We start from the raw sequence: 21,339 nt of genomic DNA, 5'->3' as shown, positions 1-21,339 counted from the left end.
TATCTGCCAACCACAATAATTAAAAATATGTATGAGCCGCGACGAGAGGAAACTATGATATCTTAGAAAACGTACTTCATGGAGGAATTTGTAATGTCCTAACGTATTTCTACGCACATTAACTATTGTCTGTCAATAATCGTGACAAGTTTGCGAAACAGACTGCATTGTATCGGGGAAAGATTGATATTACTGAAAGTTACGGGACAAAACGTCAATTGTATGCACGAAGGAACGATTTGTTGCGTTGTGGCCCCCATAACATATGCCACACACACACAAACAATCACGCGCGCACACACATTTTCTGACTGGACAGTGATACATTGGGCGTGTTTTCTTTTTCTTCAGATAAGTATATTGGGACCCATATGACAGCCTTCTACAAACTCGTTCACATGCTATGATATTGTTTTGACTAACAGGTCCGTTGCGATTGTCAATAACACTTAATCATAATTCCAAGGGTTGGAATTTAATAGTTGTTAAATGATTTTGATTAGGACGCTTTCAACACAGTAGCAACAGTGAGCCAAAGAAATTAGTGCTAATTGCCTTTCCCAAGGCCCGAGCAAGTATCGAATCAACGACCCTTGCATTATGACCTAATCGCTCTACAAATGCATACACTTGTGCGGGAAATATAATTGCAAATCTAATATTTACTTCTGTAATGATGGTGAAAATATGACTTCAAACTTTTTGGTTAATAAAGTATATAAAAAGTGTACTATAATCCCTCACTATAACAACCCTTGTCAAAACCAACCTCTTTATTATGAATTCCTTGTTATAATGAAAACTAACACTAGAAACAAACAAAAAAAATGTATACGTACATATAATTCTTCATTATAACAAATCATTTATATGTACTCCAGCTCATCCATTATAGCGGGGGGGGGGGGGACAATATATACTAATGACACCGTATTTCCTCATTTTAATTACTGTATGTCTATTCGATGCATAGGGTATACTGCTTTAGAATGTGACCACCTTACAATGAAGTAAATGTTACATTATATTTTTCGCTACCAACTGAAGAAATGGGACCCATGACCATACCCGACTTACAACTGGATCCATGTCATAAATAAGGGCCCTGTAAAGAGTGGGTGCTGTACTACTGCTTTTATGGCCCACTAATGGACAACAATAAACAAACATAAATTTGTGAAGGTAGATAGTGCATTCATTTACACGTATCGTGATTATCTTCCTGGTACTACTATTATCGATAATACTGTACCTTTGCTTCAAATGATTTCCGAGTCTTTCCCACATAGTGAAGCAGTAATATATAACGTTAAGTGTTAATACACTGAAGGAAAAGCTCTCGCAAGCTGTCTCTGAGGCAGCGGTGTACCGTTAAATTTCAATTATGTAGTCTCCCTCTTGTAGGCTAGACTCATGTCTACTCTCCTTGTAGTAACTTTAGTTTCTGCCAAATTTTAATGGGATTGCACTTTCATCTTATTTAGGATCCAGGACCCATCCTTCTACTTACCGGAACTGCACTCCCAAAGGAGATTATCAGTTGAATGTGCTGATTACAATTTGAGAGGAAATTATTGATAACAAATTCCATGCCTGGACTATACAGTTAAACAGCCAGCATATAAAAACACAACGCACAAGTATTACTATAAGGCTGTAGTATAAACAGACAAAAAGTCTGTAAAAGTTCCTTGTACTAACCTGCAAGTAACGAATATCAATGTTTACAAAATCTGGACTCAAACCATGGGCGCCAGCACATAGGGGCAAGGATGCCCCCCCCCCCCATTTCACCTCTAAACATGTGTTGGCCTACATACGTAAAACCTAACAGCTGACCAGTACATGTTACCCCCCCACACACACACACACACAAACAAAAAATCTGCGGGCGCAGATGATTGTAACACTTGCTCTGTGTAATGTTACAATATTCCGAGCAGAATTTTAATTTTGCCAATCTTAATTTAAAAGGTAAATCAAGATTTCAAATCAAAATTAAAACCGTTCAAAGCTGCTGGATGTGGGATTTTTATAGTTCTGATAAAATAAACCGTACAACAAATTTATTTAGGGTTTCAGGTTACCGGGCAATATTGCATGCAAAACAGTTTGTATTTCAGGCCACCGGAACATAGTACATACAAAACAGCATAAATAATCTAACACAGTAATAGGGCACACATATTTTTTTTTATAAAAACGATAGTATTAATTGATCTTTACTTTATAAATGTACACGCTGTATCATAAACATCTGCATTAGCTTGGAACGTTAAATATAATTCAAAAACTATTACTGTAGTTACGCATATCAAAAGAAGAAAACGATTGATACGTAGAATGTTTGATTTTAAAAGCACTTTTAACATATTACTGACAACACCAAGACGAAAAAACAAAAGGGATCTAAATGTCTTTCCTATGGAAAAGACGAGGCAACCGATTTCGAACAGTGAAATCTCTCCTAAATACAAAAAACACATTACAAGTGAGTCAAGGTTTTCTACGTCTACAAAAACAGAAAAAAATATTCAGAGTTTACATAAACACGAATTTTGATTAAAATATACAACTTTTAACAGCGTGAGCAATTTAAGATGTTATCTTCGGCGAAACATAAATGTGAATTTAATTCCGCTCTAACATCTGGACTGTGTTAAATATCGATAAAATCGCACTCCTGGGATATCACAGCTCAATTTACTACAACACAGCGTATGTAATTCAAAAACCAGTATATAGCATGGATCCAAGCAATTATTTACCTTACGTATCCAAATGCACATTCCCAACTTCGAGGTCAAACCTACTGCTCATATCTCGAATGTATGCTGATAGATGTAATTCGAACAACCTCAGCTATTTACACAATAAGTATGGACCGAGAAGATGCGATTGCATCTTACTGTCTTTTCATTCGTAACTTCTCAGTAAATTCTACAGTCAATCCTTCGCTGGCACCCGGCCTAACTGGGCAAATCAATATCATTGGCCGGTAACTAGAAACAAAAGTCCCTTGACGGGATCAATTCTCTACTCTCCGAAAAGCATTTTTAGACATGAACATCAAGTCAGGAGGTGTAGCGACAAGATTTTCAACATGGCCGTTCTGGCGGCCATATTAGATTTTTAAGTGAAACCATTTTCAATTTGGACCAGCAAGACATTATATGAAGACTCTGTCAACATGACTTTACATACCGAAGTAGCAACGATAACACAATTTTCAAGATGGCTGTCTTGGCGGCAATAATGAAAATCAGAATTGCACCATTTTCATTTAGGACCAACTAGACCACAATAAATTTTACAGCGAAATCTCCATGTTGATATGACAATCCATTCAGGAAGAGTCGTGATGAAAAAGGTTTTGAAGATGGCTGCTATGACGGTCATACATTATATCTGATCGTATTCATTTAGGACGAAACAGTCCTCGGGATGAATGTGGTTTTTAAGTTTCATTGCAATCTTCCGAGTAATTTAGGAGTCGTAGCGATAACGATTGGCGGACGACTGAAGACCGATGTCCAATGAAGGACCACAGGCAATCCTTTATGGTCTCCTGGTCTGTGACAAGTACAGCTACAAAGCTTTGTCTCCAGATTAGTTACCAATGTAACAAAATTCATACCAAGATGTACGAGAAGCTCGGAACCAGATTAATTTGTCAGATGCATGATGGAGAAAAATACGGATATCATGTACTTTCACTAAGATGCTAATTACTGTGCAAACTTCCTAAGTTCCGTTTTTTATCTTTCTTTCTCACAACCGATCACTACTACTCACGCATGTACTTTACTTGCGTCTGAAACTGAAGACCATAACAACGTGCAAAACTACACGTCTCCAATGATTTAAAGAATTTAGAGACATTTATTTGCAACCGAAATTTACTGGAATTTTTCTTCGTTCTTTTCCCCCAACAATCCTAAAGAGATTTTTTTTTTAAAAGAAAAGTTACCTTTACTTGGTCATAACTCGTAATGCTCGTTAATTTAGTGGTTTGTTTAATACAGAGGCGTAGCTATGATATTTTGCGCCCGGGGACGAACTATAAAATTGGCGCCCCAGCCCCCTCCCCGTTTAATCACATTTTTGAATATTACCCTTGTTTACTTATTATAATGTAACGTTGTAAGCCTCATTTTGGCGCCCCTGTACCTTGGCGCCCGGGGACATATGTACCCCCCTGCCCCCCCTCCCCCCCCCCCCCCCAGCTACGCCTCTGGTTTAATACGAGGAATAAATTAATAACAACAGTTAGGGTCTATGCCAGGCGGCCGATTTTGGAGAGAATAGTCGCCCTAAGGCCTTTCATTTCGCCTAAACACAGCATTGAAGAAAGAAAGAAAGGAAAAAAAAAAAGAAAACGAATGGAAATGTTATTCTGTAGCCCAATCGAAATCGAAATCTGAATCACTGAAGGTATCCTCGGTTCCTTACGAATATCATTAATCATTTTAATAACAGTCTGGAAAGATAATTTGGGGCGCTCTGCAGTTTAGTATTTTGCATAAGGTAAGATTTTTAAAGAAAAAGAATTTCTTCGGTTTTCCTCATTGTTTATACTATATTAAAAAAGACCATGTATATTTTGATGGGAGAAATATGGGTTAATAAGTATAGAAGAGCTTGCCATTACTTCAGATGTGCATCTATCAAACAACTGCTAGCTCCGCTTGGTCTTTTTCACTTCATGGACTTTAGAGGTAAATTGTAAATTTAAAAAAAGGAGACAGAATAACTAATTTTACTTTTTAATTTGATATATCTGGCAATTCATTCATTACAATTTGAGAATCTGTTATTGTCTCGTCTGGCATAATTCGTTTTCTCTAGTTTAACAACTGGATAATGTACTTTAGACTTATTCAGGCTGATATTTTGAGCATATGGGAGCAGTCATTTTGGTTAGCGTGCGTCGATCACGTACAATTTCAAGAAGCGCAATATCCAAAGAAATTTCAATCACAGTACATGAAAGTAACATAGAGGTATACTAAAAGTCTCTCCATTTTGCATGTTGTAAATGTAAGCAACTTCACTGTATACCTATAGTTCATAACATCTGTAGAGCGCTCCCTCTGCTATCGAAATAGCTGCCGATCGTTGACTAGATTTTCCAGGTTACGGCAACTACGCTATGCAACAAATGCAGCGAAGCAAAATGACAAATAAAAGTTTCTTGTTGTTATGGATTTAACGCCATTTGTCAACACATGATACATGGTGGAGGAAGATCCTGTGGAAATCTCCTGGAAGAACTACCGACCCACGGGAAGCTACTGGAAAGCTTTCTCACACACCCACGTTAGCCGAGGTCGAGCTCAAACATGCGCGGACTGATGCGAGATGTCAGTGATCAGTAGAGGTGAACACTTAAGACCACTATGTCACCCCAAGCCCCGTGCGTTTTTGTTGTTGTTGTTGTTGTTGCTATAACATACATATAGTATTTATAGAGTTATTTCAAGAGTTCTGAATTTTTTGTGCTTTCAGCATATAAAATATTCAAAAGCAATAAAATATAAAGTATAAAAAGTCCAATCATCAAAACCATATTTACTCCCCCCCCCCCCCAAACTGGGTGTGAAAAACAGGCCCGCTCTGTAGGCCTATTTTTTTCCCCTGGGAAACCGAAAGCCTGTGAATTCAGAGAAGGGAGACTGCTTCGCAATCAGATGTTCCCTTAAAACTAATGTTCCATGAAAGACTTAGTCTTTCTCGAAATATTTCGATAAACGTAAGTGGATTTGGGGAAAATGAAAGCAAGGTTTGGTACCGAAATGAAATCAAAGTAACAGTACTGCTATCGAGTCTATGATGGCCAAAATTTGGTCCAGCATGTTCAAGGCAGGATGGCAATTGGCAGCAAATGCTTCTGGAAGAAATGTATCTGTCTTTCACACATAGATGACAGTGGCTGATGTAAGACGAAGCACAGGTGGCCACTTCAAAAGAAATTTGTACAGAACATTTATACCTTAAGCTTAAGGAAACATTCGGTTCTTAAAATGTATAAGCATGCGAAAGTGGACTTTGGGTAAACGGTTACATGAGAAAACTTTGATAAAGGAAATTCAAATACAATACAGTGATCCCTCACTATAAATCATCACAGCAGAACACGGTCCCTTTTATAAGGCGGGTATGATAATGGGTCACATTACCTTGCATCTCAGTACAACGCAGTCCCATATATTAGAATGGTCCCTTACTATAAGGCTCTTAAATATAACACGGTCGCATTTCGTGGCAGATACAGTCTTAGATCCAGTTAGATACTGTGACCCATTACCATAAGGCATATTGATATAATACTGTTCTTTTATTTGGCGGGAATGGTCATGGATTAGTCCTACGCTATACAAACTGACCTACCGCATCTCCGCGTTTGAAATGTAAGTAGTAGCAATGACATTGCCACTAAACATTAAAATCTAAATGTCCATCATTGCACCACATTGGTGAAATGAATTTAATAACAGAAGTACACTTGATATAAATGTGCCAGGGGCGCCGCAGAATCAGTTTTGCGGTGGGGGCAAACATGTAGTGCTCAGCTACTAAGCTTTACGTATGTATGCAAGAACATGTTTACCGATGAAATGGGCGGAGCAAGTGCCCCCGCCCCTGTCACTATGTGCGTGCGCCCATGGTGTGTGTGTGTGTGTGTGGAGAGAGAGAGAGAGAGGGGGGTAGGTGTCACCTATACAACAAGCATTGTCCCCTGGATATGACTGTCCCACGCACTAAGCTCAGAATCGTAACTTTGAAACTGTTCATAACCCCCACCCTTAAACTACATATGCTTATTTGGCATTATAAATGGAGTTAATCTGTGCTGATGGCATGGCTTACTTGGTCTGTCCCTACCCACGTTTCATAAGCAGAACGTTTTATTTCAGAGCCATGCACCATTATACATATATATATATATATATATATATATATATATATATATATATATATATATATATATATATATATACATGTATATATATATATATATATATATATATATATATATATATATATATATATATATCCAGTATTAATTACAACACATTCATAGTGCCATTTTGATTACTCAGTCTTGATCAGAAAAACACTGGCAGATCATGATCTGAATACTTTGTTCTACTGATTGCTTCTGATAAACCCAGATCTGCCAGCACATTATGTAACTGCATTTCTGGGTCTATGTTGTTGGAGTATATATGGTATAAGACCTATCAATTGCTCTCTGCTGTTTATATGGTGTCATGGTGTCAAGTCTGCTTTGCAAGAATGACACCAGCTGTTACTGACCGGTGCTAGCAAATTTTGCTTTCCATGTTTGTAGAGAATGTCAGAACCACCTTTGTTTATCTGAATGTGTTGTTCACAATGACTATAATTACTATTATGAGTAAAGTGAAATCAAGGTTAGTCTACTATTTTCACTGCTAAAATTAATCAGAAATGGTTAAAAGCTTGTCACTTTTTAAATTTCAAAAATTCTGGCTAAATATTACATATCTCTAGTTTGAGAAACTGCTGTTTTAAAGCTAGAAAGCACTGCTAATACAGTAACATGTGGAATAAATTTGAAGAAGACTGGAACACTTCTTGCTAGTGCTAATCTCTTTTTTATAAACGGGAATAAAACTTGATGAAGGCTGAACACTTGTTGTTAGTGCTAATCTCTTTATTATAATCTGGAATTAATTTTGATGAAGGCTGAAAACTTGCCAATCTGTTTTTCATACGCTGAGGTCCGTGTGCAATGAAGTATAGGATAAGAACTGAGAATTTTTTTAGAGATCTTGTGTCAGTTAAAAAGTTACTATTTTTCTAAGATTCAATAAAAAAAAAAGCAAGTGCACATGAAAGTAAATCACACACATGACAAAGACAAGGAATAAAGCTAACATAAAAACATTTAAGCAAAAACCACAGATGTGGAAGCAATGGTGGCTCAGACACGATGCAAACAAAAATAAACGATTAAACATAAAGATACTGTAAAACATACTTTTGACAAGAGATACAAAACAAAGATATTAAGATGGAAAGTATTAGACCAGGTTACTTTTTGTCAAATGGTCTGTACATCAATCTTTTAGTAAAAGTATAATTTTGAGACACAAACAAATTTTAAAGGGATGATGAAAAATGCTTTAAAGTAAATAATACACAAGTAGTGACAAAATAAAAAATGAGATATCATATTTGGTTTTACAGTTTTACCCCCTTAAATTTGCCATCAATGTCATTTTTTCTTTGGACAATTACATTATTGTAACAAATGTTTAATCAAGTTCCTAAATACATGTACCTGCTTCACTTGAATTTTGAAAAGAGCTGCATGATGGAATTTTCTGTTTCAGATCTTGATCTCATTAAACTTATGTCTACCAGCTTTTTTATAAAATAATTCTAACTTTTGTGAATTAGTTTTTCTTTGAAAATATAATTCATGATTAAATGCTAAACTTTGTACTGCTATAAGAACTCCAACTTAAAACTTTAGACCCTTCTGTCATTCATTCAACCTTGAAAATGTTACACTGGCAGCCAACAGTAACTCTACCGCACTACACAACAACTTGGTAAACTACGACAAATAGTGACTATTTGCTTTTAAGATGGAAATTAATTGCCATCTTAAAGTTTGCATCACCTCTGACTACTCTGGTCATAGCTACAACCGTGTTGGTCTAGGAGGTATGGAACAGTCTATTAATGTTTACAGGACTGAGCGGTTATGGGAGCCATCATATGATACAAGCAAACAGACATGTCTGCATCATTTACCAGTTTTCATTAAGCTTCTATGTAATGTCTGTTTATGGTATAATTTACCTAATGAGAAAACAATGTTTGCAACCCTAGGGTCTGGCATCAAACAGATTCTTCCTACCTCCAGGACGAGCATGGCAGATTACGTCTGCTCAGAGAACTGTTTTTAAGCATTTATCTAATGAGTGATGTCCTATATGTTGATAAAAATCAAGTTGAAATAATTTGTGCAAGAAACAAATCTGTTCATTTTAGCTTCATTTCAAGATGCTCACTGGGGTATTTATTCACTGTGCTACAGGCATGATAGTAATATGCATATGATGCATATTGCTCACTGGGGTATTTACTCACAGAGCTACAGGCATGATAGTAATATGCATATGAGGCATATCGCTCACTGGGGTATTTATTCACTGAGCTACTGGCCTGATAGTAATATGCATATGAGGAATATTGCTCACTGGGGTATTTACTCACAGAGCTACAGGCATGATAGTAATATGCATATGAGGCATATCGCTCACTGGGGTATTTATTCACTGAGCTACTGGCCTGATAGTAATATGCATATGAGGAATATTGCTCACTGGGGTATTTATTCATTGAGCTACTAGTATGATAGTAATATGCATATGAGGCATATTGCTCACTAGGGTATTTATTCATTGAGCTACTAGTATGATAGTAATATGCATATGAGGCATATCGCTCACTGGGGTATTTATTCACTGAGCTACTGGCCTGATAGTAATATGCATATGAGGAATATTGCTCACTGGGGTATTTATTCATTGAGCTACTAGTATGATAGTAATATGCATATGAGGCATATTGCTCACTGGGGTATTTATTCACTGAGCTACTGGCATGATAGTAATATGCATATGAGGCATATTGCTCAACTTCATCAACAATTTAAATGATGAAACTTGTGTTTCCAATTCAGTATAAAATAAAATGAATTATAAAATGCAGAACTATGCAATAAATCCTACCTTGGAATAGTGTCATATATTCTCTTACTGTCACTGGCGGAAGATGCATCTGTTACCTCGGTTTTCTCCATAATTCCGGTACAACTAACATGTGCCTCTTTCATTCCAGAAACACATGAAACGCTACCATCTTCACTCCACTGATTATCAATAATATTATCACCTTGTCCCACTGTTCCATTCGGCTTTTCTTTGACGTTATTTTTGCGGCCAAAACCTTTTCGTAGTCCTTTGAATCGCACCATTTTCATTTTACTGAGCACAAAAATCCAATACACATTCCAGATATAATAAATGTAATCTTAACACAGACACCATTACTTTCCTATGCAATGTTATTAGTAATAGATTAAAATATTTTCATTGGTTTCACTATTGCTTCATTCACAGAATATAAACTAATAAACCGAAATGCATCCTTACTGGGAAAATATTAGTCATGTTTACAGTGTAAATCTTCTAAGCTGCACATATAAAGTGTGGCATGCATCAATTTCAACCTTCTACAACATCCCCATCCATTCAACAATCAACAACTGATAAGCACTGGGTTTACTGAGTAATTGAGTATTTGCTGGGACTTCAAATCTAAGTGTTATAAACCAGCTGCATGCCAGAGTGCTCAGGATTTACTGGTAGTCTTTTTCCCATTGAGATCTGCAGCAAATGAATAAAAGTTCATATTTTATAAAACATACTAAAAAATCTGGTGATATATTTAAACGGTATCAAATGTAAATGCAATCTGTGATAAGAACATTATAACTACGTGTCCTAAAATCTATATCCAACAAACGACTGTTGTATGACGAAACTCCCACAAATCAATTTCATCCTGCTTTGGATACTTGTGACCTTGTACATGAATATTTATTGACTAATATAGATTTCTACCTCATTACTTGTGCACTTAGTCAATATCTGCAGTTAACTTGTCAAATCCATACACTGGAAAGATGATGACCCAAACTTTAAGGAAATAAGATAGATTGTTAATCACTTATGACCTGTAAATGGATCCCTTTATGAGTTATGCTGGATCTACACTGTAATACTTAGGAAAATAAACACAAAAAGAAAATGCCTGAAGTATAATACATAACTGTTGGTGTTATAATAAATTATGAGCTGGATATTATTATAAATTATTCCATTTTAGTTTTTATTCTTTGAATATACTGATGTGACATGTTGTACAATCAATATAGTGATTCACTTCCCAATCCAACTCCTTTGTCACACAGCTTGAATCTTCTACAGACAGGACTCCCCCTGCAAGTCCAGAGCTGTAGAACAGACTGTAACACAGCTTGAATCTTCTGCAGATATGACTCCACTACATGTCCAGAGCTGTATAGCAGGCTGTAACACATTTTCTACAGACAGGACTCTTCCTGCAAGTCTAAAGCTGTAGAACAGGCTGTTAACACAGCTTGAATCTTTGGCAGATTGGACTCCCCTACAAGTCAAAGCTGTAGATCAGGCTGTAACATAGCTTGAATCTTCTGTAGACTGGACTCCCCTTGTAAGTCCAAAGCTGTAGAACTAGCTGCAACAGTTTCTGCAGACTGAACTCCCCCTGCAAGCCCAAAGTTGTAGAACAGGCTTGATATGTCTCCTGTTTATGGAATGAGGTGAATAATGGAGGTAACCTATTTGCTGTGAAAGGCATCCGGAGCGTGGTATTCCAACTGAAAGTCCTATCTTTTTAAAAGATCACAATTTTTATTTTAAATATTCTACCCTTTTCTGCCTTTATCTCTCTATTGTATGCCTTTCAGGGAGTATTTTGGCAAGATATTTACCTTTATCTTTGTCTTCTGGTAGACATTTACATGTCTTTCTATTAAATTTGGCAAGGTATTTGAACTTGCAACTTTTACTAACTAATGTAGGTTTTGCTTGTTATATACCAGGGACTGTGCTGATGTGCCGCCAAACAAAATAAATGTACATTCATGTAATCCACAAACTGCCAGGTAGAATCCTATCTTGAAGTGGAGTTTAGTGCATGTTACACCTGAAGACCTGGCTTTACACTCCATATCACCCTCCACTTGCATGAGTGACATGATCAATACACTTCATGCGTATGTAAGAAAAAGATACAATGAAAAACATTCAGTGATGCTGAAGTCCAGTTGTGATGGGGCTGGAGTGTAAGCAGTAAGATACGATTTTGTTTTCATCTTTAAACAAATCCAGTCTGATGGTTTAAGAGTTACCTCTCAGACAAGCTGTGAAAATGAAAATGCAGCAACATTATTAAATATTTGCATTTCAAAATGTCATATGTGACTGGGACCCTTCAAAGAGACTGAATGTTAAAACTGAGATTTTATCAAGAAAATTCAGATACATAGAGCAGAGAAATTTTGTGACTGAAAACCATTACAACAACCTGATTGTGTACTGTCACTGAAAACCATTATAACAACCTGATTGTGTACTGTCACTGAAAACCATTACAACAACCTGATTGTGTATTGTGACTGAAAAGCATTCCAACAACCATATTGTGGACTGTGACTGAAAACCGGTAACAGCATTAATGCTATGCATTTAAATTGGTTATATGCTTTCAGTCATGTCCTGCAGAATTTTTAAAAAAATGTGATGATTACTGCTACGAAGTTGATAAAGGACCATAACACTATAAACTACTTTTGGGGAATCAAACTTGGTTAGGATATTACTTTGAAAAACCTAATATTTCATTTCAGTAACTAACAATACAGCAAAACATCTCTTGCAATACTTCTGCAATGAGAGACTACATGCCTTGAGAAATCATCTTCTCAGTACAGATTTTTGGATTATGTAGTTTTGTGCCCTGACATAAGAGTAAGACTATGATTTTGGGGGCAGAAGGGGTTTCTTTCATGACTGTTTTAACTGTATATTTTGATAACATCATACATGGCTGACTGTTAAGAAAAAGACCGAAGTGCATTTTATTTCAGGAAGGGCCATAACTCTGTCAGATGGTGACAGAATAATATCTGTCATAATCAACCAATAGTTTCAAAAGTAACTTAATCATACTAAATCTGCTTGAAATCAAATAAGGAATATGCACTTCTTGAGACAAGTTTAACATGAAAAGCTTGACACATTTTACATGCCCAATGATAAAGATCCATACTAACTGATACTTCTTGTTGTTGTTGTTGTTCTAGGGTTTAACGCCATTTTTCAGCACATGATAGGCTATACATGGCGGCCAGTATAACTGGTGGAGGAAGAACCCTGGAAAACCCAGGGAAGAACGACCAACCCACGAAAAGCTACTGGCAGGCTTTCCCATGTACCCACGCTTGCCGAGCCTTGGACTCGAACCCACGCAGACAGAGGTGAGATGGCAGTGATCCGGAATGGTGAGCGCTTTAAACCACTTGGCCACTCACGGCCCCACTAACTGATACATTCTCAGTGGTACACTGTAATGGATAGGTTCCAACCTATCAATCAAACTGGGTGCATTAATTAGTTTTGACCAGTAAAAAATAGGCATCAAATTCAATGTCTTGTTAAATATTATACATCATATTTGCTCACAAACAAAAGACTATTCCAGATTACTTTCTTATTACAATGCAAGGGAGATTGAAAGATTACACAGAAAATCACTGAAAATTTATCAGAAAATTGGTTCACTATTGTGTTTGGGGCACATGCAATGCAGACTGTCATAATCCTCGATGGATTCATAGGGGATTTTGTAATAAACTTTCCCAAACCAAACACCAACATGAAAAAATGCCTGCTTTGGAAGTGAGTCATTAATTATAATCATATTTCATATATACAGAGGAGCCTCGTTAATCCAAACAACTTTCTTCATAGTCAATACGTCCAGATGAATCAGTTTTCCGGATAATTGAATCATGCATTTTTATTTTACAATGTCATCATATTGTATACATGTACATGTATGTGCTAGATGTAAATGTACTGTATATTCAATAATGGTTGAAATAAATTAATGAATACATCTATTGACTTGTGTTTAATTCACATTATTATAGCATGTGTTAAGGTAAACTAATAAAATACAGTTTTAGAAAATGTATTTTACAGCTGTTATAATGGCTAATGAGCTGATAATTGACATCCCCATTTTATTTGGAAATGAACTCCTATACTGTCCACAGCTTAAATCAATCAACTGTATTTATAAAGCCATCAAAAAACTGTCATTGTTACATACAAGTGGTAAGCAACAAAGACACTTAATGACACACTTAATTTATTACCCATATGTTATGTCACAAAACATGGACAATTTGATCCCAGTGTGTTTATTTAATAGGACTATCTAAAACAGACATTGTTTATACAATCACTGGTTACAATATGGTCACACTACTTAGTTTTTTCAATACACATGATCATGTGATCAATTAATAACATACCACTAGAATGTGATCATTCAGAGATTGATACATTGATATCCCTCCAGATTTGTGTAGGTGAATCTATATTATCCAACTGACTGTATTTTCATATATGATTTTTTTAATTTTCTTATTTTTGGACAGATTATTTCTGGATTATAGAGCCAAATTTTAATGTAATTTTACACTTTGTTCCCTGAGTTTGATTTCTTGATCTGGAATGTGCATTTCTTGATTAACAAAGCAAATTAACATCTAGGAATTCCGTTCCCGTTGAATTATTTCTGAATAGCAAGGTTTCCGGATAAATGGAGTCCCGATTAATGAGGCTCCTCTGTAAATACACAAAATAGTTTTAAAACAATGACATTATTTGTTGTGTTGGTGACAATTTTGAATGTTGTTGTTGTTGTTGTTCTAGGGTTTAACGCCATTTTTCAGCACAAGATAGGCTATACATGGTGGCCAGTATAACAGGTGGAGGAAGAACCATGGAAAACCCAGGGAAGAACCACCGACCCACGAGAAGCTACTGGCAGGCTTTCCCACATACCTACGCTAGCCGAGCCTTGGACTCAAACCCACGCAGACAGAGGTGAGATGGCAGTGATCTGGAATGGTGAGCACTTTAAACCACTCGGTCACTCGGGGCCCCTACAATTTTGAATAAAACTGTATATGCTAATTGTATACTTATGTTCAGATCATATCTTATTTCAGTCAAAATATTACATGGAATAAAAAGAAAATGTGTGTATACGTGTTGTTTTTCTCTCTTTATTACCAAGACTCATCGGATTTTTAAAATTTAAATTTGAAATATTTGAATACTGCATCATACTTCACTACTTTCAATTTTGTTAAATTTTCTGATGCTCTAGCAACAACCACATGGTTGACTGGCACATGTTGTACCAGTATAATAGCTCCCCTAGGCATAATTCCACTGCTGTGGAACACTTGTGCAAACCTGTCAGATACCTCCTTAAAATCAAGAAGTTTCAACCATGTCATATTAATTAGATAACAAGTAAAAGCAGATGCAAGTATAACCACCAACAGGCCCCCACCACCAATGTACCTGTACCTGCTTCTTTTAATGTGCCATTGTTTGTAATTACTTTACTGCTTTCTTAATTCAATGACTTATACATATTATCAATTTATATGGATCTGAAATTTACTTGTTTATCAATTATACGTTTATGAAATACTTTTATCTGTCCAGAGGAGGATATATATTACTGCAGTGTTAAGAACATAAATCATTCAGTGAATCAATAATTCAGGCAACTTTGTATACAGAGTTCATTTATTTACTGCAACTCGCTTGTTCTTTAAATTATTGATATTACATTTTTTTAAATCATCACAGATCAGAAAAAATGTTTTTTTTTTACTTGACGATTATAAATGTACAATATAAATTTAATAAATACATAAGGAAAGCTTAATTTTTTATATAAAAATAAACATTATCTAAGGCATTCAAGAAATTCTGATATTACGTTCTCATTTAGCTCAGTGTCTTATTGATATTTGTCAGGATGTTCATCCATTCTATAGATCATCAACAACAAGCTGCAACTTTCACCTGATTTTGTTAGTTGTGATATTCTTCAGTAGAAAAGCTCTGCAATTTACTACTATTTTTCAAGATTGTTACAAGCAAATGTTTCACAAGCTGGCATCAATAGGAACCCAGTGCTGCTTTCAAACATTTTCAAGGTCTTGTTAAACTACACCGTCATTATTTGCCTTTATTTTTACACAGTTTTAGATTTTACAAACTTTGCAATAAGGTGTCGAGTTACATTAAATTACAAGCTACATTCATGCTTAAATGGAATTAATCTGAATTATGTCCTATTTAATACTGGTTGTTTGTGGCCAATTAATTCAAGCAATAAAACTAATCTTCAGATTAAGGCAGCACTCAAGCCATGTGGTGTCATTAAACTCGTTCCATTTCTCTTTTACCCATGCATGATTTTCAGTCATGACAAACACCATGATTTAGTTATTTAATGAAAATGCCCATACTTAAGAGCCAGTCTCTCTCCATTCAAAGGTATACCATTCAAATGTTAAAAAAGACAATATAACAAAGACTGCTTAGGAAGCTTCAGAAATCTTACTGGAAAAATACCAACAATTACAGATAACTTAATTTTCATTGATTTGTACAAACACCTGACAATAGCTGATACTGTTAACTGCAGTTAACCCTTTTCTTTTAATTTCATAAACTGCTTTTTACCACAAAAAATTCTCCCTATTTTAATTGAAATGTTGAATGCTGCTGTGTTTTTAGCATGAAAGACACCATTAGGCACTGGAGAAAGTGTGGTGCCCAATCATTATTTCATAGCTGTGCATGGAACAGACTGATCCATTTCCCCCTCAGGAATGTTGGATAAGCACATGTCTACAAACCATAAACTACTTTTCCCCCACCCCACCCCAGTGCTGTGGACAAGAAGGTGTTTTAATGCCAGATGCCATAGGCCAAGGGCAGTAGAACACCTGTTTGTCCAAATCACCTCATGGAAAATAGTTTGGTCTGCTACCTACAAAGTTCTGAATTCTTTTTACCATCTGACAGAAAACAAGAATTTACAAACATCCATTTCCCTGTGGGGCTTGAAATCAGGCTCATTTATTTTACAAACAGCCGTAATGCCAGCCATGAGCGTGTTACTACATATAGCCCTAAATGCCAGTCATGAGTGTGTTATTGCCAATAGCCCCAAATGCCAGTTGTGAGTGTGTTACTGCATATAGCCCTAAAGCCAGTCACGAGTGTGTTACTGCATATAGCCCTAAAGCCAGTCATGAGCGTGTTACTGCAAATAGCCCCAAATGCCAGTCATGAGTGTGTTATTGCCAATAGCCCCAAATGCCAGTCATGAGTGTGTTACTGCATATAGCCCTAAATGCAAGTCATGAGGGTGTTACTGCATATAGCCCTAAAGCCAGTCACGAGTGTGTTACTGCAAATAGCCCCAAATGCCAGTCATGAGTGTGTTATTGCCAATAGCCCCAAATGCCAGTCATGAGTGTGTTACTGCATATAGCCCTAAAGCCAGTCACGAGTGTGTTACTGCAAATAGCCCCAAATGCTAGTCATGAGTGTGTTATTGCCAATAGCCCCAAATGCCAGTCATGAGTGTGTTACTGCATATAGCCCTAAAGCCAGTCACGAGCGTGTTACTGCATATAGCTGTAAATGCCAGTCGTGAGTGTGTTATTGCCAATAGCCCCAGATGCCAGTCATGAGTGTGTTACTGCATATAGCCCTAAAGCCAGTCACGAGTGTGTTACTGCAAATAGCCCCAAATACCAGTCATGAGTGTGTTACTGCATATAGCCCTAAAGCCAGTCATGAGTGTGTTACTGCAAATAGCCCCAAATGCCAGTCATGAGTGTGTTACTGCATATAGCCCTAAAGCCAGTCATGAGCGTGTTACTGCAAATAGCCCCAAATGCCAGTCATGAGTGTGTTAAAGCAATAGCCCTAAATGCCAGTCATGAGTGTGTTACTGCAAACAGCCCCCAATGCCAGCTATGAATACATTACTGCAAATAGCCCCAAATGCCAGTCATGAGTGTGTTACTGTACCAGGCAACAGTCCATAGAATGTCCCTCATCCAACTTTTACAAATAATTATGTTTAAAAAGAATTTAAAGAAAATGACTGGAATATGAATAAAATGTTTCAGTACAAAAAAAGGCTGCAACTTGGTTAATAATGTAAAACATCTAACTGTGTATAACACACTCTGAACAACAAACAGCATATAACTGTAAGCATCTTTCATCACATGATACAATTGTTTGATACTGTGACCTGCCTGATAAACGAGACCAGCTTTGCTTTTATAGTCAAAACTTCTCAAACAACCATCTCTGTAAGCCAGTCACTTTTGTAAAAGAACCACATTGTGCAGAAACCAACATAATACATTTAAAAAAAATTGCCCTCCATGACACAGCCACCTTCAATTGCATTCATGCCTCTGAAAACTTTTCAGAACCCATTTTATTGCAATTCCGAAATGAATTATAAATCCAAAAATATGGATGAAGTGAACATAGGATTGCATTTCCACATCATCTAGGGTGGCAGGCTTTAAGGGCTGCAAAACCAGATGTGGCTTTTTTTTTCTCTATGAGGATATGCCAAATCACTGTTCACATTGGGTGCAAACAACCCTTGGGCCAGCCCTTGTGGTTACTGATATACAGAAATAATTCAAGAGAAAATATAGATTCCGCAATACAGCCATAGGCTTGCCAAATAAAACAGAATATATTTAACTCTGCATTCAGCATCAGAGACTCAAAATAAAATTCACTCATGCAAACTTCAACATTCAGAAAACATACCATCATTACCATGTAGTGCATTCCACCTAGATTTTGCAAGTCATAAGATAGTTGTCTTACACAGTTTGCATTGTTCTGTACACCCAACCTCCACTAACATGAAGCCATTCATTCTGTTATGAAAAGAACCTGCTCATTAGAGGACTTTTGAGTCTAGTGAGGAAGATAAAATATCAAATTCACAACATATCATGACCTTGAATGATACTGGATAGCCTTGCCAGATGTCACAAAAGAGGGGATGGCTACATATTGTCAATATGCCATAGAAATAATGACATTCTATATTATATCCATATTTAAGTTGGATAAACAGTCAGACAAATGAAACTATGCTGCACTTTACATGTACTTGACTTACATTGCATATGGAATACAAATACAATAAATGCACTGAACAGGATTGGAATATCATACAACCTCAACTACTTAATTAATAGTTTATTTCCTGTTAATGGGTGTCATTAATAATAACAAGCTTAATAATGTAAAGTACAACCATTCTGCTCCAGTACCGAACTTCTGAAACAATAACCCTGTTTTTGAAAATCTCATGTATCTCCACTTGTCCATATATAAAAGTATTTGTCACTTATCCATGTACAATTTTTTTTTATTTCCTTGTAAAACATACAGCTTGTTTTTCTTGCCATGCTAATGCAGACATCAAAATACAAATCATCAGAATTTTTATAATTAAACAAATGGAATAACTATTTTTCTTCTACTGTATTTTGAAAATAAAGACATTTGTTACTTTTAACTTATTCCTCCTGGTACTTCATCGGAGTACCAATTAGCTTGCATCTGCTAGAAATGTAGGTCACCATCCATTTGTAATTAAAGAAATGTTTTTCAATCATAAGCCTCAAACCACTTGCCCACTTTACATAGCTTCATGTGACATCAACTTGACTTGTCATGGAAGAAACATTTTGTTAGCTTTTTATATTCAACAGGGTCTATTCCAAAATGTGAGATTAGTGGTGATTTCAAGTCCACTACTGCACCGATTTTACAAAAATGAACATTGTTAAGGTGTCAATGAACCAAAACAAACTTTGATCTGCAGTTACATTATGCAGTTTAAGTGAATAATACATGTTATTTATTGATAGTGAGCTTGTTGTTGTCCTTGTAGGATGTAACACCATTTTTCAGCACAAGACAGGCTATACATGGCGGCCAGTATTAATGGCAGAGGAAGAACCCGAAAAAAAACCGGAAAGAACCACCGGCCCGACAGAAGCTACTGGCAAGCTTTCTCACATATCCACATTAACCGAATCTGAGACTCGAACCACACAGACAGAGGTGAGATGGCAGTGATCCATAACAGACAGCGCTTTAGCCCACTCGGACACTCAGGGCCCCGATAGTGAGCTCAGAAAGCTTTAAGGTAATATACATATGGACTTTCATTTCTGGTTTCTTTCATTATTACTTCATAGACAATCTGATTAAAATCAAATCTCCACTGTCCTACATGAAGATCAGATGATAACTGCTTAAAGGTCATGTTCTGGTGACCTTTGAATTAGCCAACGGAAATGCAGCTTTCAAAAATCTGAAAGTGAATCAAATTGTTTGATACACATTCATGTTCATCGTTCACAATGCTCAATTTCCAAACACAAAGATATAAGACCTCAACTGATTGGTTGATAAAATTAGCAATTATGGTAATAACAAAGGTTACCAGAACATGACCCCTAAGCAGTCATTGCCAGATCTTTATGTATAACAGTGGAAATCTGATTTTAATCAGACAGACTGTATAGAGTACTTAAACAGAGAATAAAATAAAAATACATTAGAAAGCCAAGAAAAATAAATTTCCTGAATATTCATAACTATAAATCCAAGAAACACTTTTATAGCCAAGGCAAAGATTATGCACGCATGACACTTTGCAAAATATTTCCATGACATCATGCAATATTGTTGCTATTCTCATGTATTCCTCCACTTCAGTTTTCATATTTATATATATGTATAGGATTTATTAGCACATCAGCACAACCCTGACTGTACGTTTAGGCATACAAAACAAAAATAGCTGCAAAAAGGGTAAAATCCCTAAAATACAAAGTGAAATTTCTGATATAATCCACACTCTTTTAAAGCATCCATAGCAATATAGCAATATTGTCATGAACACATATCAAGGCAAAATGGCTACCTCCATTAAGTCACCCAAGTTATATGACATGCACAACAGTGCATCATGCCTATTCTACATCCTGGAGACCTCAGAGGTTTCAGTTTCGACAAGCAGTGAATGCACATAGAAAATATTTTGCCTGTTTCTCCTCCTATAGGCTTCACCTATTTTGTATTAAATGTATCTGCACATTTACAATGAAATAAATCTGAAAGAGTAAATGTAGTCAAAGCATTGTGGATATCATTCAGACCGTGGTCACAAATAAATACCCTTTTCTTGAAATTCAAGCAAAATTTCTAATTCCTTTTCCAAATGAATAAAAACATAATTTTGAAAATTGAATTTCCAAGAATATTTATGTTCATATAAATAACAAAAAAACGTTAATTAATGAATTGTTGATGATTAACAAAATGGCCTCTCCCAATTTAAAGCCTTTGAAAGAGCAACTGATGTAGTCGAAACTTACCCGGCAACCTATCCATAGCAATGGAAGAAAGAGAGTAACAGAACTGCCTGAAGAATACAACCAAATGTACTCGGTAAAGACAGGATAAATCAGCTGGAACGTAAAATCTACTTAGTCAAGTGTAT

General features: G+C 36.2%; 1 protein-coding gene across 4 annotated transcripts in view; it reads right to left on the bottom strand.

Annotated features, from left to right (window-relative positions):
* Positions 1-21,339, bottom strand: part of LOC149781117 (activated CDC42 kinase 1-like) — a 162,164-nt gene that overhangs the window by 95,562 nt on the left and 45,263 nt on the right. Inside the window, exon 2 of one of the 4 annotated variants that reach the window (XM_089935219.1) lies at positions 14,742-14,842. The exons of 1 other annotated variant lie outside the window; for it this stretch is intronic. Coding sequence is in view for 2 of the 3 variants with exons in the window: in XM_089935216.1 (XP_089791342.1) it covers positions 9,792-10,042 (251 nt within the window). In the remaining variant the exon portion in view is untranslated. Of the gene's footprint in view, positions 1-1,252; positions 1,440-9,791; positions 10,787-14,741; positions 14,843-21,339 lie in introns of those variants that run through there. 2 more of the 4 variants (XM_089935216.1, XM_089935217.1) reach the window with 2 other exon arrangements.

Source organism: Sinohyriopsis cumingii, chromosome 15 (assembly GCF_028554795.1).
Source record: "Sinohyriopsis cumingii isolate HCF-2022 chromosome 15, ASM2855479v2, whole genome shotgun sequence".
In the NCBI taxonomy this organism is placed as follows: domain Eukaryota; kingdom Metazoa; phylum Mollusca; class Bivalvia; order Unionida; family Unionidae; genus Sinohyriopsis; species Sinohyriopsis cumingii.
Note: the sequence above shows the minus strand (reverse complement) of the source record. Positions and strands in the feature narration are given on the sequence as shown.